At 34.2% G+C, this 20,304-nt stretch overlaps 2 protein-coding genes across 4 annotated transcripts in view; one reads left to right on the forward strand and one right to left on the reverse strand.

Moving 5' to 3' along the window:
* The window catches only part of LOC118747292 (integral membrane protein GPR155-like), a 346,226-nt gene that overhangs the window by 194,626 nt on the left and 131,296 nt on the right, over positions 1-20,304 (forward strand). The gene's annotated exons all lie outside the window — the stretch shown is intronic.
* The window catches only part of LOC118747295 (prostaglandin D2 receptor-like), a 36,330-nt gene continuing 23,177 nt past the window's right edge, over positions 7,152-20,304 (reverse strand). For all 3 annotated transcript variants that reach the window (XM_036481301.1, XM_036481299.1, XM_036481300.1), the window contains exons 3-6: positions 14,194-14,410; positions 9,443-9,635; positions 7,886-8,175; positions 7,152-7,793 (exon numbers count right to left, since the gene is read on the reverse strand). In XM_036481301.1, the coding sequence (XP_036337194.1) occupies positions 7,545-7,793; positions 7,886-8,175; positions 9,443-9,635; positions 14,194-14,410 (949 nt within the window). In that variant the 3' untranslated portion in view covers positions 7,152-7,544. The remainder of the gene's footprint in view (positions 7,794-7,885; positions 8,176-9,442; positions 9,636-14,193; positions 14,411-20,304) is intronic.

Consider the following 20,304-nt stretch of genomic DNA (forward strand, 5'->3'; position numbering starts at 1 on the left):
TGCATTATACAATGTAAAAGCATATTTTAAGAGGTAAATAAAAAAAACCTTTAGATGTACGAAATATAAAAGTCGATAGTTTTTACTTTATTTGATTGGTATATGAATAGATATTGAGTCCGGCACAAAACCGAAATCGGCAGTGAAATATGTATATACATGCGTACCTACTTAGGAATTGTGTGTATCCAAGTGAACAATAGATAATTTAAGGGCGGTATTATCACTTGCGAAGCGAATGAATTTGGCGAAGCGAATGGATTGGCGGACGCAACTTAAATATGCATTAAGAGTATTCTTTTTTACCAGCTTGTGAAAGTTCTTTGCATCGCGAACACATTCAATGCCTTCTCTGCCCTTTAAATCGCATCACCAAACCGTTCGCTTCACCAAAATCATTCGTTTCGCAAGTGATAATACCGCCCTAAAAAATATTGGCAATAGATTCACTTTCATAGATGAGATTTAAGTACATACATATCGTCGCCATCAAAACAAAAGGCCGCCCTATTTGATACTTTCCAGAAATACATTTTTTTTACATATTCCGCTAGTTTTCTCAGATTCAACCCTTGACCAAAATTCAAAGCTATCGGGCATGTTCTGAAAATCTGTTGGTGGTGTCGTTTCCAGGACAGTCGGTCTACATAATCGGAACAACCCAGGGGGGTTACTCTGTAATGCGATGCGAAAACAAATGATTCGCATTCGCGCAAACACATCGTAAGTAATACACAGGAGTGTATGCCTATCGCATCGCATTTCTCTGTCGTATCGCATTACAGAGTAGCCCCCCAGATTTATATCTGGCCAAGGACTGTCACTCCAGCAATACTCCCCAAAAACTCTGGGGAATTTGTATGCAGTTACAACAGCAACAACAACCGACTGTTTGGCTTGTCGGTTCCAATGGTTGTAGGTGTGAGGATCGCGTCCGTGTTTTCGAATAGCCCCAGAAATTGCTTGCTGAGCTCCATAGCTAGGAGCATAGATGTCTTATAATGCAGGCGGTGTTCAGGTGACATCAGAAGGGCTTCCGTCGCTGTGCGACATTCTGGCAAGTTTGGAGCTTCGTATACTGACTCCAACCAGTCACCGGTGACCAAATATGTAGGTGCAGCATAATTCAGAAATTGCCTTATTTGTTGCCAACAGCGCCTCTTTGCCCTAAGGACTGCCGGCGCACAGTTCGTAATTTGGGTGATTAAGGGAAAGAAAAAGGCCACAAAGTCGACACAAAAAATGTTTATTTTTGCGATGATTGTATAAGCACAGCATCCTTCAAGGTCTTCAAACAATGGGAATGGCAACGCAATTGCAAACGAGTCGATTTAAGAAACCCGGCAGCTAGTACGATTTGAAAGGATTTTAAAAATTCTATAAAAATGTTTTGATATGATACCGTGGGTACCAGCTGGCAGGGAAACTTGTAAATTCCTACAAATTTGCGTTCGTGCAGAAATTTGCAAGTTTCTCAACATGAAAGAGAATTTGAGAGAATTTTTTCTTAATCTCTGATATTTTGAGCGTTGGATAATTCGTGCTGGATTTTCGACGAACAAACCTAATAACAATCATGCCGATTACAGTTTCCGACGGATGCCATCCGCACGGATCTTATCAGAATCGCACTGTCATAACAAGCGAGTGTGAAGGATTAGATTCACGCGAATGACATTCGTAGGATACATGCCAATTCTGGTCCGAAAGATGGTACTGGCACGAATCTAATTCTTCACACTCACTTGTTATGACAGTACGAACCGGATTAGATCCGTGCGGATGGCATCCGTCGGATACCGTAATAGGCATGAATACTACCGCGATCCATAAGAAATGCTGAAGAATCTTCATGAAATGTGCTACTTTACTATAGACATATGTACATATACCTGCATATATAGCACAAATCGCACGTTTAATAATATAGCGATGTAATTCAAAATTTACGTTTTTGGAGATTTCATAATAAAATTAATAAGCTTGATGAGGAAAATATGTTCAGCCTAACATGACTAACCCTGGCATTCAGTAAGCGGTCTCCTGTCACTAATAGTGACTTTTGGTGGTGAACTTGGATTATAAGACTATTTGGTAATTCAGTACGCTGTCTCACGTCTCTAATCTAAAAAAAAGTCACTAATTTGTCAGCTGGTTAAGAGCAGGTCTCAAAAATAAAAATATGGAGAAAGAGTTAATTGCTTTACATTTTACTAAAAAAAACGCGAATATGAAGCGCGGAAATTTGTTCAATAAGAATTTCGTTAGGAAATAAACCAAACTGCCTTAATATCATACAAATCCATTTAAAAAAAAAATATTTTTTTTTTTAACATTAAAAACTAAAGATTATTACAAAAATAAAACGAATAAAAAAAATACTAAAAAAAAAAAAATACTAAAAAAAAAAATACTAAATAAAAAAAATCGATTCTCATTCGATTATAGCATTTCCATGGTATTGCGAATGTCGATTTCTCGTTCAATAAGCGACTGAATAGTTTTTTTATCGCTTATTTTTCTACAAGTGTTTGTTTGTAGGAGGACAAGCGACTATAAACTATTAACACGCACTTATTGCACGAGAAAACGACTTTAAGAATACCACGGATAATCGATAATCGACTAACGGTCGTTTATCTAGTACTAGTCGACACTCGCAATAGGGGTGTATATCTGTCTTTTGGTATACCAACTGTATGAATTGATAAAATTATTTAAAATTTAATTGCGTTTTCCCACAAAATTTAAATTTTGAAATAATTCTGCCTATTATTAAACGTGCGATATGTATGTATGTATGTATCTACCCTGCAAACCAAAGTTCCGGAAATCTTAACGAAATTTTAAAGAAACTCGGAAATGTGTTTCGAATTATGTAATGGTTTCTTTACGAGTTTTCAAAGAAAATCGTATGAAGGGGTTGACACGAACTCGTAAAGAAATATCTGTAGGATTTTTTAACTAAAATTCTAAAAGATTTCTTTAGGAATATTTTGTTAAATTTCTGAATGAAAATCCGAAAGGATTTCTTTAAATATATATTGTTCAATTTCTAAAGGAAAATTCTAAAAGATCTCTCTAAGAATATTTTTTCAGCATTCTGAAGAAAAGTTAGAATAGATTTCTTAAAGAACATTTTGCCAACCTTCTGAAAGAAATTAAACACGGAAATTTTTGGAAATTAATCGCTAAAGTTTATTCGGTTTATATACTATATGAAATGTATGAGAGGGGGATTTCAATTACTACCCGGCTGTTTGCGAGGGTAGCGACCAAATAATTACAAAATGCTCGTCTGCCTATGAGGCAGCTTAATGTTAGCTACAAAAGAATTCACAATAGTTTTCAAGGTTTAAGGTAAGTAGATGTACAATAACGTGATAAATATACATTTTAAGCGTTCAAAAGGTAAGTATTCAAAATTTTAGTAAAAGCTAACTATTTCATGGTATAAAGAAGGTAAATACAACATGTTTAAGGTTGATATTTGATTTGAATGTAAAAATTAGAAAAAAGTTAAATTTAATAAATTTATAACACTACTAAGTTTGGACTCATGTCCTCGACAATTGCGTGAAACGTTTAGGTCTGCGGGTTAACTGCATGCTGTCGCTTCTTAACGCGGTCCTTTGCAGAGTTGAAAAATCTTTTAATGATAGCTTCAGCGTTGTCCAGTTTAGCATTCCCAACTGCAGACACACAGGAATCTGTGAACAAAGTAATCTTATTAAGCTACATACATATTACGCTGTAGGGACGCTAAAATTACCCAAAAACAGGCCGAGACACGTAAACTTAATTTTTAACCGACTTCAAAAAAAAATTAAACTTACCTTTTTGGCTTATTCTTATTTTTTTTTTTAATTTCGGTTCTTATAAATAAACGCGTTTATAGCACAAAATCACAATAAGATATATATATTTTTTTTGGTGCGTCAGAATTTTTTTATATTTTCAATGTCGATTGTCGAAAATTTCGAAATTTCCTAAAAGAATCGAAGTGTGCACAGTACATTTCATCTTAGAAAATTCGGCAAAAAATCGGAAAGAAAATAATGGCATCTTTACGATTTTCTTCCGCAATTTCGTAAAACAATCGAAGTGTGCACAGTTTATTTCATTTTAGAAAATTCGGCAAAAAATCGGAGGAGATCTTTACGAATTCTTTAAAATTTCTCTACAATTCAGAATACTCTGAAAAAATGGTTTGCAGGGTATAGAATCCAACAGAAAAGAAATTCTGTAAAGAAATTAATACGAACCGTTTTTTTAAATGGTGCAAACTTATTTTAAAAAACGTTGTATATTTTCATTTTCGATGTAGAGATCAACACGAAATAGTGAGTTTATTTACATATTTATATATTTTCTGCACTCAAAGATATAATAATAATTTTAAAAAATAATAACATTAAATATTCAGAAATGCGTAATCTCAGTTTGCGTTATTTACCAGAAATTCATTTGCGTTTAAAAATGGTCATTTATTTAGAATGCATTTACATCTTACAAGCTAACAAATGTCGTGTGGGGCTACCCAAGCACATACAATTGGGGTATTCACAACGGTGTCGTATTGTCGTATGTCGTATACTTTAAAAGGTCAAATAAATGTTTAAAAAAGTTTAAAAGACAATCACCCGTTTTTTAACAGTGTGAAAATTCATAATATAACTTTAATGGTATCTAGCGAATCTCCTAAATATATTTTTAGCCGTTTAAAGTTTACGACCAGTGTTTACCAAAACTAAAAAAAAAAATTACCAAACTCAGAAACAAGTACAAAATTGAAAAAAAGCGAAATTGCCGAATTCATTCTAAAAAGAAAAAAATTACCAGTTACGTAAAAAATTACCAGAACGGTAACGCTGTTTACGACATTTACGACACCGTTGTGAATACCCCCAATATAAATATATAAATATATGTACATATATCAGTATTTAAATGTACATTAGACTATGTTTATTACTTACTACTTTGAGCGAAGTTTGGGGTCTTACAAATCTTAGTCCTAAAGTCCTAAGAGCTAAAGTGAAATTTCTTCCTAGTGTTGACATTGTTAATAGATATTGTTGTCACTCACATGACATAGCTGGGAAGCCAGTAATGCTTCTTGTTGTTGATAGTTTGTGCCAGGCAAATACAAAAAAAAAATCTAAATTTAACCATTATTCTTGATCGAAAAAATTAAAATAAAAAATTACGATTTTGCAATGATTTAAAGCAAAAAATCTTAGTATTTAATGGTTATTTTCGGCCCCTAAAATTAACTATTAAAAGTTGATTCCAAATTTGCTTGAGTACTTACATACTTACCAACCTGATTTGCTAGCATGCCAGGGCCCACAGTGGGGCGACCAAAAGTAGTAATCGTGCTACAAATTTGATGAAATTTCGCATATGCGCTATTTTGCACTTAGGAATGAAGAATTGTGCAAAATGGAAAATGGCACGCTCACAGCTCTTGTCGGCCGAAATGGTAAATATTATCAGAATTTGATGAAATTCAGAGTATGTGCTGTTTTTAAACATAAAAGCATAAAGGTTTATATTATCGTCCACCAATTCTAGAAAAATGGGCACAAATTTAAAACAAATATATATTTTTTTTATGAAATTCGGTGTTCACTGCTCGTTTACGCCAAAATTTTTCAATTTAGAAGAAAATGAAGAAGAGTTTCTTACTATGACGCTCACCTCCTACAAAACTGTTTTGCCTCCACGTACTAAATTTTTTTTTATAAATTTTGTGGAAAATTAACAGATACATTTATTTTATTTCTAATGAAGTTCCTTTTTCTTCCATTTCATGATGATAAAATGAAAACATTTACAATATCTGCATACCAAATTAAGTGCATGATATGTTATGCAATTTTCCAATTCTACCTATATACATTTTATATAACAAAAGCTGTGCTTAGTAAGGCAAGCAGGACGTTTGCCATCGAAATAGGATCTTGTCCAGAGAAGCGTACACTTTTGGCTCAATGCTGAATCTGATTAACAGATTCGCGAGTCATTAATGTCTACACTCTCTTCCATTTCCATTTTATATTGCATATTATTTATGTATTTTAAGTACATATCAGAGTCTTTTCCTTCAGCTCTACAATAAAAACCGATTCTCAAGTAGTTTTTAAGCAAAAAACAAAACCGACTCCATTTCTCATACAAAAATTTTAGGTAGGATATGTGGTAACATATACCATAACATAAAAAAATATATAACATCCTTTTTTGAAGTCGGTTAAAATTAAGAATAGAAGCTGAACTTTCAGTTCCTCGCAGCTGGAACTATTTCAGATATGACACGCATATTTAATGTTTACTTGTCCTAAGTATAATTTAGTTCGCTTCCTAGGTCCTTTTTAGTGGACTTAAAAAAAAGGCGGAGGCTATCAATTCGTCGGAATCTTTTTTATATACATATACATATATTTAAATTACTTGCCACAAAATCAATTAAAAAAAAAAATGTTTTTTTGCATTGTATTTACTTTTTTAAGCTTGGCCCATGACTGCAAATAGAAAATAGATATTAGAATTAAGTACGTCGGCATTATCTTAGAAGGATATTTGGTACTCAAAAATATCTTTTCAACAATAACTCGAGGCATACAAAAAAACAAAAAATAGTAGGAAATTTCAATTTGGCTGTTTTTTGGGCTCGTCAAGGACAAAAATTTGCGTCACCCTAAAATCTGCTCAAAGTAAGCAAACCAGTCTAATGTAATGTACATATGTAAATGTTTGTTATTTAAGTAGAGTTGAATGGATTTTCGCAAATGTGTAACAATTTTTCTTATATACAACTTATGAATTATATCCATACATGCATATGCAAATTACAAAAATATCATTAAGTACAACTTTAATACAATACTTTAATTTGTCTTTAAACACTAAACCTTCCACCAACCATCAGTGGAAATGTGCTTAAATCAAACATAAGTACATACCTTACCGTAACGCTAACGAACTAAATATTCGACATTTCCTCAAAATATACATACACTATATTTATGTATGTATGTATGTGTGCATTTTCTTCTAATCTACTAGAAGAAATACTATAGGGGTATTCTCTGAGTCTTGCAAAGCCCTTGCATGGTGCACAGATTGCACGGATTGCACGGTAAAAACCGGTTTTCGTATGGGACAGCTTTGCAAACCGTGCAATCCGTGCAAGGGCTTTGCAAGACTCAGAGAATACCCCTTATATGTATTCAGCATACTCTCGGCAGGTTTAGTGTTAAAATGCAAATCAGTTGACTTAGTTTTCTTTTTTTCCAAAATACACTGAACACTTTCATACATACATACATATTTATCATATCTATTGATATTTTTGAATTTTGATCCTTCGGAATGCTTTTCGTTTCGTCCATATTGGAGGACTATAATAAAAAAAAGTATTTCACAAAAGTGATAATAAACTATTTTGTATGTATGTAAGTATAGTACTGGTTAAATTCGTTTCTCTACAAATACGTAATGCGTATACGCCCCGTCGACTGGGCGCTTCGCACCGACCCTCAGTTCAGCGCACAGTCCGTTGTATTTTGTTCCACGGTGGTGCGTAGCCGACTTTGGTCGCTTTGCGTGCGTCGCAGCTCGCAGCGACAGCGCTTGATGCAGCCCAATATGTAGGAGTGTTTGGTGCGACTAAGTACATAAATATATGGGTCGGAGGTGAAATGCAGTGCCATTAAAACATCGGCCAAAATGAAGAATGGATGCGCCTTGGGTACACGATTCGGTAAAATCGCCATGGGGATGGCAATCTACAGTTAGAAATAGAGAGAAATAAATTCAAATTAAATTCGTTTATTGAGGTCAAAGGTTGTTTATTAAATTGGACACGCCACTCACTCACCATTTGCGGCATCCAACAGATCACGAACGAAATACTGAGGAAAGCCATTAACTTGGCGAATTTAATCTCATCAGGGGATGCGTCTGCTGACATTGTGACACTATTGCTGTGGTGATGATACAATGACGAGCCGCTGTTTGGTTCGCCTTCGATGCGATGGATGCTGCCCTTCTCCCGATTCACCAGATCGTAGTGCATGTGCCGTTTGGTCGTGCGGGTGCGTCCGATGAAGCAAAGTACGCGCGTCACAAATAAATTACAAGCAACAATTACGACGCACAAAAGTGTGCCTGCAAAAACAAAAAATAATAAAAAAAATGTTGTAAAAACAAAAACAAGAGCGAAGGGTGAGTTGAGAAGTATAAAGACGACGATGGAGTCGATGTCCCACCGCCTGACTATGGCGAGGTACGAATAGCTGCTGGAGCTAACGGCCTGATAATTAATTTGTCTTTGTATTCTTACATAAATGTATGTATGTAATGGTAAATGTAATACAAGTAAGTATGCATGTAAAAGTATTTAAGTTACTGTTAGATTCAACAATTTTTATTGAAAACAACAACAATTTGCACAAAGGTAGAAGTTATAGCTGCTATTTCGGAGATCACCACATCTCCTCATCATGCTTCTTCAACCGGCGTCACTGGGATATGTCACTCGGATTAGAGATGGGCACGGGACACAAATTTCAACTCCGATCCCTCGCATTCCGAAATTCAATTTTTAAGTCCCGAGCCCGCCTATCCCGTCATTTTTCAGAATTGTACCGCCGGTCGCGTGGGTCCTGAAATCGGAAAAGTTATTCAGCCTCATTGCGAGAGTCGTGCCGAATGCAAGTCGTTTTTCGAGAGTCGAATCGTATCGAAAATTTAGCGTCATTGCCTAAAATTTCCACTCGACTAGTGTATTAAAACGGAAGAACTTGGCAGCACTGCATAGTTTTCGACAATTTTCGTCGTTTACTTATTTCAGCACGACAGTAGACAATGCTAATGTTGTCGAGTCGTACAATTCAGCCTAATTTACGACTTACGCAATGAGACTGATTATTTCATAAAGAAGTTTTCAAGGAAGATTTTCTGAATTTGCGGAGGTTACGGGTTTTATCGGGAGTGTTGGGAAAGGGTTTTTAATCCCAGCCCGCCCGTAAAATTTTTAAAGACCTGCCCGATGCCGCCCATCCCGGCCATTTTGTAATCAGCGCCGTGAGTCCCAATATCCTGCGCCCATCTCTACCTTGTATTACAAAGCCAAGTGGTCTACCCTCTGAGCTAAGTTTGCCACGTAAACTGTGTTTCTTTTTCCACTTTTTTCATGTGTTAACACTGCTATTTACAATTGAACATGTGGTTGTGGTTTTTTTGTTGGTTTTTGTTAATATTTCTATTTTTAGAATGTTCAACTTTTAGGTGTGCTCGCCCTTAGGTTATTTGTTGTTGTTATTAACGGCCTTTAAACGATTATATTCAAAAATGTTTATTGAGCTTCAGGCCGTTTTTGTTAGATATAAAACAAATAAGCATAGCTAAAAGTAATAAATCTTTAAAAACTCACCGAAAAGCATAAACAACACCGAGTAAGTTTTATTTAAGAAACCTTCTGCATCACGATAACGCAAACATTTCGGATTTTCTGGATCACTCTCATCGATGTAGGCGCCAAAACCAATAAACGGCAAAAACGTTATAATGACTGCGATGAGCACCAACGAATTTATGGTCTTTCGTACAAGCTCGTAAGTGATGTGCTGTGTAGGTAGGTGGTGGGTTTTGTGTGGAAAAAATTACATTCGAGGTTAGTTGTAGGACATACATACATAAGCATTGATTATGAAAAATATTAGCTAATTAATATGTACTTTAAATGAAATGAACTTTAGATGAGGTAAATATGCAAGTTATGTATATAAAATAATACAATTTGTTATCCAAATATATATATATATATATATGTATATATATGGGGTACTCTACCATCACTGGTGGGACATTTGTACAGTAAAAATATACTTTTTTAAATTTGATTATAAAGTACTCAACAATTCTACATTTTGATAAATCTAGACCTAATTCACTATTATATGAGTTATTACCAAATACGGGAAAAATTCCAACTTACTTGTATATGGGAAAAAATCTGTGTTATTTTTTCTGTCACGGGTGGGACAAAAAAAGAACCTGCTCTTTGGAGCAGATATATTTTACGGTAACTGCAAATTTATTTCACTTTTCTGTGTGAACTTGATATCTTTAAATAAAAAAAAGAACCACGAATACTAACAAAGCAAAAACTTACACAAAAATTATTCCTTTATTATAAAAAATCCGAAATTCCTCTGTCACGGGTGGGACAACGTTTGTCGCGGATGGGACACGCGCACGAATTTTTATTTGAAAAGGAGATTTTAGTTTAGTTTGTTGAAGATTATTTATTAAAAAATATAACAAGCCAAGTAGGGGTTCAATTCACGCACGTTTTTTCTTAGGATAGTGCATTTTATATGGAAGAAAGTGCCTAGCACCGTCAGCCAAAAATGTTATTAAAAAACTAATCTCCTAGCGGCTTGAAATTTTCACTTCTACTAACTTAAATTTAATGGGCTATAAAACTGCATACCTTGAATTTTTCTAAAAATTTTAAATAAAAAGTTTACCAGTTTTAGATGTAATTGTTAAAGTTTGTTTAATTTTTATAAATTTTCTACGAGGTTTGAAACGTGGATTTATGTCATGCTGGTTATGTAATGTGCTAGACTTTTATTAAAAAAAAAAAAACTATAAACATTAAGGCTGCGTTTCTTTATTCATTCTGAACGTTCGCAATACACTTTTTTGTTTGTTTATTCTTTAGAACGTTTCTGACGATATGTCAACGTATGTTCATATCTACTTAAGTGCCCGTATTGTGCCCGTAAAATGACGGTCATTATGCCTGTAAAACGACGGTCATTATGCCCGTAAAATGGCGGCCATAAAACCAGCAAATTCCTTAAGAAAACATTTGGTCATTTGACTAGTAAAAACCAGAGTAGCTGTGACGGGTGTAAGCAGTGCAGCTATACATTTAGCTAAGCGCACAAGACATGAGGGAGAGCGAGATGTAAAGTCACACGTACGGGAACATAAAGAAAGAAACGGTCACAAAATCTACCGATGCCCTCAAGAATGTGATGGGAAAAATACGGAAAGTTTCAGTCATGGCTCCAGGTAATTTTACTAATCATTTGACCAGTATCTTTCTTGCAGGGTTATGAACAGCATGTATGTATGTGCATACGCTTGTGTCCATGTGTTGCATCTTTGTAGGTACAATCGCAGTATATACATATATTCTGGTGTATTCAAGTGTGCGCATATGTTGCATGCATCACAGGCATATTGTCCGCCTTGATGTAAAGAAAGAAATTAAATGTTTAGGTAAGGAAAAGCAAACCATGCTACTCAAGGACACTTATCACTTGGGTAAGAGGTGCTTGAGTGCATGATTTGTGGCTTACGTTTATGTGCACAGCCAAAAGTACGAAATATGCGTTGTATTTTAAATCTTAATATGTGACGCGACCTTGGTGAGTGTCTGGATGCGTGTTGGTGTTTAATTAGGTTTAAGTTATATGTGCATAGCACCATGGAAGTGTTATGTACAGTAGATTAGTTATGTAGGCAGTGAGGTTTAAAATCTTATATAAATAAAGAACGCTACTCTATAGCGGAGTGATTCTCTATTAGAAACTCGGTGGTTTCACTTCATAGCGGGCTGGTCATCCATGGTGCGTTTTCAACGTATATTCCAAACGCATTCTGTTTATTCCGGCTGTGAAATGGGATTATCCGGAATGTATAGAGAAACGCAGCCTAAATAAAAAAGAAAAAACAAAAACTGGTCAAAATGTCACTTAACTCTCATCACTGCTTTGTATACGACCATATATAGCTTTTGAATTTGAATTTGAATAAAAAAAACTAATTGTCGAAATTATCTGGGTTTTGGTAAAGTACATTTATTTTGTATGAAATACGTAAAATAAACGTGAAGAGATTTCGTGCATGCGTTTTTCGTTCCCAGTAGAAATAGTTACAAACCGGTTCTTGTGAACACGCTCGTATCCAAACAGATCTGACACTTCTAATCGGATTTTTAAGGAAAATTCCAAGTATGCAGTTATATAGCGCATTAAAATTTTAGTATAACAAAGTGCAAGTTTGAAGTTGTTAGAAAATCGCGTTGATTTTTGACCATTTTTTCACGCAGGTTCTTCCATACAAAGTATGCTCGGCAATTATTTTTTGTATGGAGAAAATGAGCAACACCTTCCCCTAAAAAAATTGCAAAAATCAACGCGATTTTCTAAAATTGAATGTGCTATATAACTGCATACTTGGAATTTTTCTTAAAAGTCTGATTAGAAGTGTCAGATCTGTTTGGCAATACGAGCGTTTACGCAAGAACCAATTCGACCGATCGGGATTAACTTAATCAGCTGACCACAAGGGTATATAGGTAATGGGTGAGTCAGCGCGTTCCCCCTCCCCTTCGTCCACCTCAACAAACTTATAAAGCTTATCAGCCCTGTAAACCTACCTCTGACAACTGTCCCACCCGTAGCTGTCACGTAGTATTACATATATGATAAAAACGCATTTAAAGCTTTAATTTGTTTTTTTTCGTTGATTCAAGACGTTTACAAATGTCTTATTCACACGTTTGTTAATTTTATAAAAAGAAATAATAAATAATAATAAATATGTAAGTACTTAATAGCTCAAAAGAAAGGGCAAATATTCCTTTATATATACACATCAGCGAACAGTTTAGTTAATTGATTAAATTTAACTGAGAGTATAATTTATATTCTTTAAAGCTTTTTAATTTTAAAACTCGATGAGGTTTCAGTCTTGTCATAACTAAATAAGTAAAAACTAAAGTATGTTTAATTTTTTAATTAGTTTTTGATCCCGAAAACAACCAATTTTCTACGAATTCCTTCAATCAGTTGCTATTATCGTGAATAAAACGGTCAAAGAAAAATCTAGCGTATCGAATTCAAACATCATAAGGTAACTAACTGCAAAGAGATTGCTGAAATGCGTACCAATTTTGAGTAAAACTTTATGCAAAAACTAAAGCCTTCTTTGAATTAAACAGTTATGCTATATATGTACATTAGACTGTCCAAAAAAAAACCAAAGTCATTTTTTTAAAGCATACCCCCTCATTTTATTGATTTTGTCTTAAAAACTATCAAAATAAAATTTTATTCAATTCGGATCACGGCAACCCGTACCGACTTGCAGTCAAAATTATCAGAATAATCTTTGTGCAGTTCGCGTGTTTTGTTTCCTCATTTTACTTCTATATAAGTTGGTATTACTGTATTCGATACAGTATTAGGGCACACTATTTAGTAAATCTGCGTTTTTAGTTTTTTACCAGGTAGTCAGGATTTTTTCCAAGGGAACATAAATTATAATATATTTCCAAAAGTTTAGACAAAATATATAAATATGGGTATCAAATAAAAAAAAAATCGAACCAAGATTAATTATAAATTTTGTTTTCAATTATCTTTTTGGAACATGTCAAAAATGTCCGTTGAAAATATTATCCTTTAAGATTTTTAATTTTGAATGCATTTTGAAGAATGTTTGTTTAATTTAATTGCTATTAATAAATGTAAGGACAACTAAATCAAAATATTGACTAAAACTTTAACTAAAAGTCGGCACGGGTTATCGTTATTCTACGGCCATAAAACTTCATATATGTGCTATTTAGGCTAAAAAGCACAAATATAGATCAAAATTTGCAAACAAATTGTTTTCCATATATTCTTGGGACAGTCTAATGTACATATATACTATGTGCCGCATATTGAGCGCAAAAGTCCCAAACTCTGAAGGGCTTAATTAAAAAAAAAAAATACCTACACTAATTTAAACTAACTGACTACAGTTCTTAGTTTAATTTTCTATCTTCTTACCGTTCGCAAATGCTATGAAGTAAAAGAGTAATTAATTTATTTAATTTTGTTTGAGACGTATACGAGAAAAGTTTCCATTTTTCTCCCACAGATATGATTTTTCCCACAGGGATTAAAGCATGTGAAACAAGAAAAATCCTAAAGTATATAAATAATTAATGCTTATATTTTCACACATGTTGTATATGTATATTTATACAAATGTATGTATGCTTATTCGTGTGCACATATGTACGTAAGTATGTGTGTAGTATAAAATATACTTGTGGCTATTTATGTACGCATGCATGTATGGGGCACGTGTTAAATTTATTTTAGACTAACTCACCTTATGATAGATGAAAGGTCTCGCCAAAGCCATCCAACGTTCAATGGCCATGACCGCCGCAATACAGCCGGAACTAAGTCCGAAAAAACGACACAACACCTTTAGGGTGCAATCCCAACGCACATAAGCCTTAAACTTATCATCAGGCACGTAAACTTTGAGCAACAGCGTTAACAGCATGCCAAGTAGGCCGATAAGATTATTTGAAGCTAAGCAACTAAAAGAAAATAGAACATATTTAGCATTATCCTTATAAGTATTTGTTGTCGGAAAATAAATTTATGCTATACAAATACAAACATATGTGTGTACATACATGCATTCATACATACCAACCCATTAACCCAATTTGTCACAAAAACGAGAACGAGTTCAATTCGACGTGGGTTTGGTGAACTCGTCTGGGCGAATTCGAAAAACTATCAAAAATCAATGATGCGCGTTTTGAGCCACACGTCAAACTTGTACTCTATTGTACAAAAATTTAATGGGCATTAAAACTGCTTCCAATTTTTCTTTGACCCCTTGAAGACCCCTGTTGCTAATAGGCAACATTGACATTTTGGAAGGTTGCATATTTCGGTAGAAACGAATACGGCATAGATCTTGTATAAAGCATGAATCCTTGATTTTAATGGGTTTGCTTAAATCGCAAACAATATTCGTATACAAACAAAAATAGAAAAAAAATATTTTACTTTCAAAACATTGTGACTATAAAGAAAATCACCAAGGGGCTTTTTGAGTCACAAAATGTGTCTATAATAACTCCAGCTGAAGTTCCGTTGCTACTTCTAGTTTCATTATTTAGATGTTGCCCGGAGCCGGGATCGAACCTTGGTCCTACGGAGTGGTAGTACGGTGAGTACCACTCAGCCACAGCAGCCGCCGGCGATAGGCAATACTTTCAATATATTTTACCAATTTTGGACCATAAAAATCAAAATTCAAAATCAAAAAGAAAATCCTTTAATACTTACTTGTGTACCATACATACACTCATGGCAAAACATATTGGTACAGAGAATATTTCACAATATGTATATGCAACAATTTTAATTTTTATTTTTTTCCGCTGCTTTTTTTTAAAATTTGGTTTATGCAACAAAAAAAATTAATTTCTAAACTTTGTGCAAAATTCAGGAAAAATCAATGGGTTGTCATGTAAATTTTCCGCTTTCGATTCAGATTTTTTTGAGTATTAAATTTCAGTATAACAAAATGCATGTTTGGAGTTGCTAAAAATCGTGTTGGCTTAAGGAATTTTTTTTTCGAACATTTTCTTCCATGCAAAAAAAAAAATTAAAAAAAAAATCGAAAATATTTTGCATGTAAAAAACGCAAAACACCTTCACAAACAAAGAAAAAAAATCTTTAAAAATTAACGCAATTTTCTAGAGCCTTCGAACTTGAATTTTTTTTTACTAAAATTTTATGGACTACAAAACTGCATACCAAAATGGTTGAAAATCCGCACGAAAATCGATTGAATTTTGCCGAGTTTAAAAATTATATATTTTATTTTTTGTTGTAGTATGGACCATGATAAAGTGTGGTATGTAGCAAGAGCTGTCAAAAGTTAAAATATTCTAAATGCTCTAAACTGCCCACAATATGCAGCTGTGGTTATGGTGTATTATTTCTGATGTAGCTAGCGAAATAGCTTGTGGCTGTGGTACTACATTCTGTTTAAGAGAGAAAAATATAGGAAGGTAGATCCGCTGAGAGACACTTTTAGAATTTTCGACGTTTGCAAGCAATTTAATTTTAAAATTTTACACACAAACTCACACACATACATTGTCATTTTCAATCTCAAACAACAAAAACTTTGAACAATTTCTTTTCTTTACTCTCAATTTTATGTGATTTTAAAATGCTGGCAAACTTCGAAAAAAAATCATGGCCGACCAATTGAGAGAACGGTTCTACCTTACTATGTTTTTATCATGGTATGAACGATATTTTTATAAAAAACTAGCGGGAAACAAATTTTTTGCATATATTGTGAAAAAATTCCCGTGCCCTTTGCGATTATTGTTTTTTTTTCACTTCTACCTCGAAATTTTGTGGACCACCTAAAAAAAACAAAATTTGAACCCTTAATATTAAAATTAAGTACTCGCCCAAGGCGTGCAAAGATTTCCCATATAAAATACACGTAAACTTTGAGTTCTTTTCTTCAAGTCTACATACAGCTCAGAGGCATTTTATGGTATAATCTTGGTCTTGGTAATAACCACGCCCACATCCCGTATAACGGTAATTTAGAGAAATACAAAATCTTCGATAAATCAGTAAATATTAAAGCTAATTTATTCAAAATTGATGCTTGCAACAATTCTTTACCAAGAAATACGTTTATGGTAAAATTTTGGAAAATGGGCGTGGCTCTGCCCACTTATGATCACATATACATATGTATATCGGTAACCGTTCCACCAATTTGTACCAAACTCGGTATTTTTATTGAAATCGGACTAAAATTACGGCCGCTTTTCATATAACGGTAAATTTCAGAAATGCTTGATACTGCAATATTTCGAAATTTAAGGACGCTAATTTACTCAAAATTGATACACCCCGGCTTACCATGTAGCGGTAGCCTTCGAAAAGGTGAATAAACATATATTTAATACTTGCGCCGGGTATTTAATGTTCGGCTCCGCCCGAACTTAGACTTTCTTACTTTAATCTTTTCTTTGTTATTTAAATTTTTCTTTAAATTTTTTTCATGCTATTATTTGAAAGAGATTTTTTTTGTTTTAATTTCGATTAATTTTTATAAACTTTTTCTATAAATTTTTTCATTTTTAGTTTTTAGTTGTTATTGTTTTAAAAAGAAAAATTTGTATATTTTTTTAATTTCATTTAATTTTTAGTAAATTTTCTGCTAAAAGACAAAAAAAAATCAAAAAAAACGGTCCACTAAAAATTGTTGAACATAAAATACAAACACAAACTCCAAAGGCCTCATTTTTAGCAGATCTTTGAATTATGCTTTCGAAAGATAGAAAAGAGCTCTCAAGATTGTTGCCAGAATTAGGAATTGTCTTACGAAAGTGAGTTGAAAGACAGTTGCCAGAATTGCTCTGTTAGCTTGCCGGCAAAAAAGTGTAGGTAATTTCGTTCGGAAATTCATTCCATGCATTTAATTTCTTATAGCATTATTCAAAAACCGCAAAATATTTCCACAAAATCGTACGTTATAGAGCAAAATAAAACCGTTCTTATGCAATACTTATAATTGCTGTTTTGTACTTCATCATTGATACTGGTATGTGAGCGTGTGTTGGTAATGTATGAAATGTTATTGAATTAACGCAAATTTATATTCAAATGAGTTGCGTAATTGAATGCTGCTTATTGCGGTAGTTTGAAACTGTGTACAACGGTGGGCAGATAATGAATTTTTGATTTCTAGAGAAGAGTTATAAAATTCCAAATATAGAATTCAGCGTATTCTTACCGAGTCAGCAGGAATTCTAAAATCTCAAAACAAATACATTTACATATTTATATGTCATATTTTTATAGTTTTTTTGGCCAACATACAAAAATTCCTGCATGAAATTGAGTGCAAACGAAAATACAAAAAAAAAAATGGAAAGAAAGAGAAAAGTAGATGCATTAATATATGTCTTCTTCTTTATTGGCGCTGCAACTGTGTAAGCGGTTATGGCCGAGTCCAAAACAGCACGCCAGTCGTTTCTCTTCTGTGCCAACTGACGCCAATTGGAAATGCCAAGTGAAGCCAAGTCCTTCTCCAACTTGTCTTTCCAACGAAGAGGAGGCCTTTCTATTCCTCTGAATTAGGGCTGTGCGATTAATTGATTATTCAAAATTTTAATTAATCATAAAGTAAATAACTCAATTATTCGATTAATTGGAAATTATGATTACTCAAATGTTCAGTTACTCGAGTAATCAACATTTTGATTAACCAAAAACAAAAATATTTGAGTAATTTGCTTTATGATTAATCAACATTATGAATAAAATGAGTAATGAACATTTCAAAGTACACTTTACATACATACATATAAAGCAGTTGAAGTTCCTTGATACTTTGAAAAAAAACGTTTCCGTTTTCAAAAATAAAAAGGAAATACATACATACATACATATTTTTTTCATATACAAAATATAAAAAAGAAAATAAGCATTTTCCAAAGCAAACTCTTTTAACGAGCAAAATTAATTTTTTTGAGTAATCATATTTCAAGTAACTCGATTAATCATCGTTTTGAGTAATCAAAATCTTGATTACTCGAGTAATTGATTAACCGAATAACTGATTAACCAACTTGCTCGAGTAATCGAATAATCGCACAGCCCTACTCTGAATACTGAAGCTGAAGCGTTTCTGTACATTCGGACAAAATGACCTATGTATGCCTCCGCGCCATATACCAGCACGGGCATGATGAGTGACTTATGAAGTGCGGTTTTCGTACGTCGAGAGAGAACCTGACTCCTGAATTGCCTACTAAGTCCAAAGTGGCACTTGTTGGCAAGAGTGAAGGCGACAAATAGATGGTGTGTGTCGATGCTATTCTCGTGGGTCATTTCCAAGATTTGGCATATTGTGAATACCTGATCTATGGTGGATTTTCCAGGTCTAAAACCACACTGATATGGCCCAATGTGAACACCGTTTAAGAGTTGATACATACACCTTAAAAGCCATTTGCCGTACTTGAAAAGTTCAGCTGTCAGTTCTAGGAGCTTTTTTCTTTTAGCCGCGTAATTGCTATTCGTACCTTGTCACAGTCAGGCGGTGGAACATTGACTCCATCATCATCGACTGGGAGCACGGGGTCCGTCTTCTCCACTACTTTCAGTGCTGCTTCAATAGGGTGGAAAAGTGTTCCTTCCATAATTTAAGTACGTTCTGAACATCAGTGTCTAGGTCGCCATGGTTGTTTTTACAGGAGTTCGCTCTGGTCTTGAAGCCTTCAGTAAGTCGCCTAACACTCTGATAAAATTTTCAGGCATTTTTCCTGTCGGCCAGCATTTCAAGCTCTTCGCAATCCCGTATTTCGGCCTCCTACTTCTTATTGTGGAAAACACGTCTCGCTTCCCTCTTCGGTTCACTTATAGCAGTCCCACATCTGCAGGCGGCATCCTTTTTCTCTGCAGCTTCTTGACACTCCTCATCGAAGTGGTTCTTTCCGGCTCGTTGAAATCCGACTACTTTTTCGGTGGCGGTGCTTAATGAGCATATGTACTTAAATATAAGTAAATACAGATTTACGTGATCACTCATACGATTTGCTATCTTGTTTATATGACAAAAATTTTGGAAAGGATGCCCTTATGTTCAGCCAAAAGAAATTGTTCATTTTTATACCTTTCATGAGCATGAAATGGTATTATAACTTTGGTCCGATGTTTGTAAGTACCAGAACAAAAAGAGATAGACCCATGAAAATGTATATTTATATGATCAGAACGGCGAGCTGAGTCGATTTAGCCATGTCCGTCTGTCCGTCTGTCTGTCTGTCTGTCTGTTTGTGGGTGTATTTTTATAATGTATTAATCATTTGTCGGAACCGGAAGAATCGGACCACTATAACATATAGCTCCCATACAACTGATTGTTCAGATATGAGATTTTTCATTATAACTTCTCCATTTATGCAGCTACGAACATGAAATTTTGCAATACTTGCACCCATTATCAACAGAATACTTACAATGAAAATTACAAAGATCGGGTCACTATACCCTATAGCTCCCATACAACTGATTGTTCAGATATAAAATTTTGCGTTATAACTCCTCCATTTATATAGCTAGGAACATGAAATTCCGCACTGTTTTCAATAATTATCAACAGAAAACTTACAGTGAAAATTAAAAAGATCGGGTAACTATAACCTATAGCTCCCATACAACTGATTGTTCAGATATGAGATTTTTCGTTATAATTCATCCATTTATGTAGCTAGGACCATGAAATTTCGCGCTGTTTTCACTCATTATCAACAGAAGACCTACAGCGAAAATAACAAAGATCGGGTCACTATAACCTGCAGCCCCCATACAACTGATTGTTCAGATCTTCCATACATCTGATTGTTCAGATATGGGATTTTACTGTAAAAC

Source organism: Rhagoletis pomonella, unplaced genomic scaffold, assembly GCF_013731165.1.
Source record: "Rhagoletis pomonella isolate Grant_MI unplaced genomic scaffold, Rhpom_1.0 Rhpom_scaffold_00011, whole genome shotgun sequence".
Taxonomy (NCBI): Eukaryota; Metazoa; Arthropoda; class Insecta; order Diptera; family Tephritidae; genus Rhagoletis; species Rhagoletis pomonella.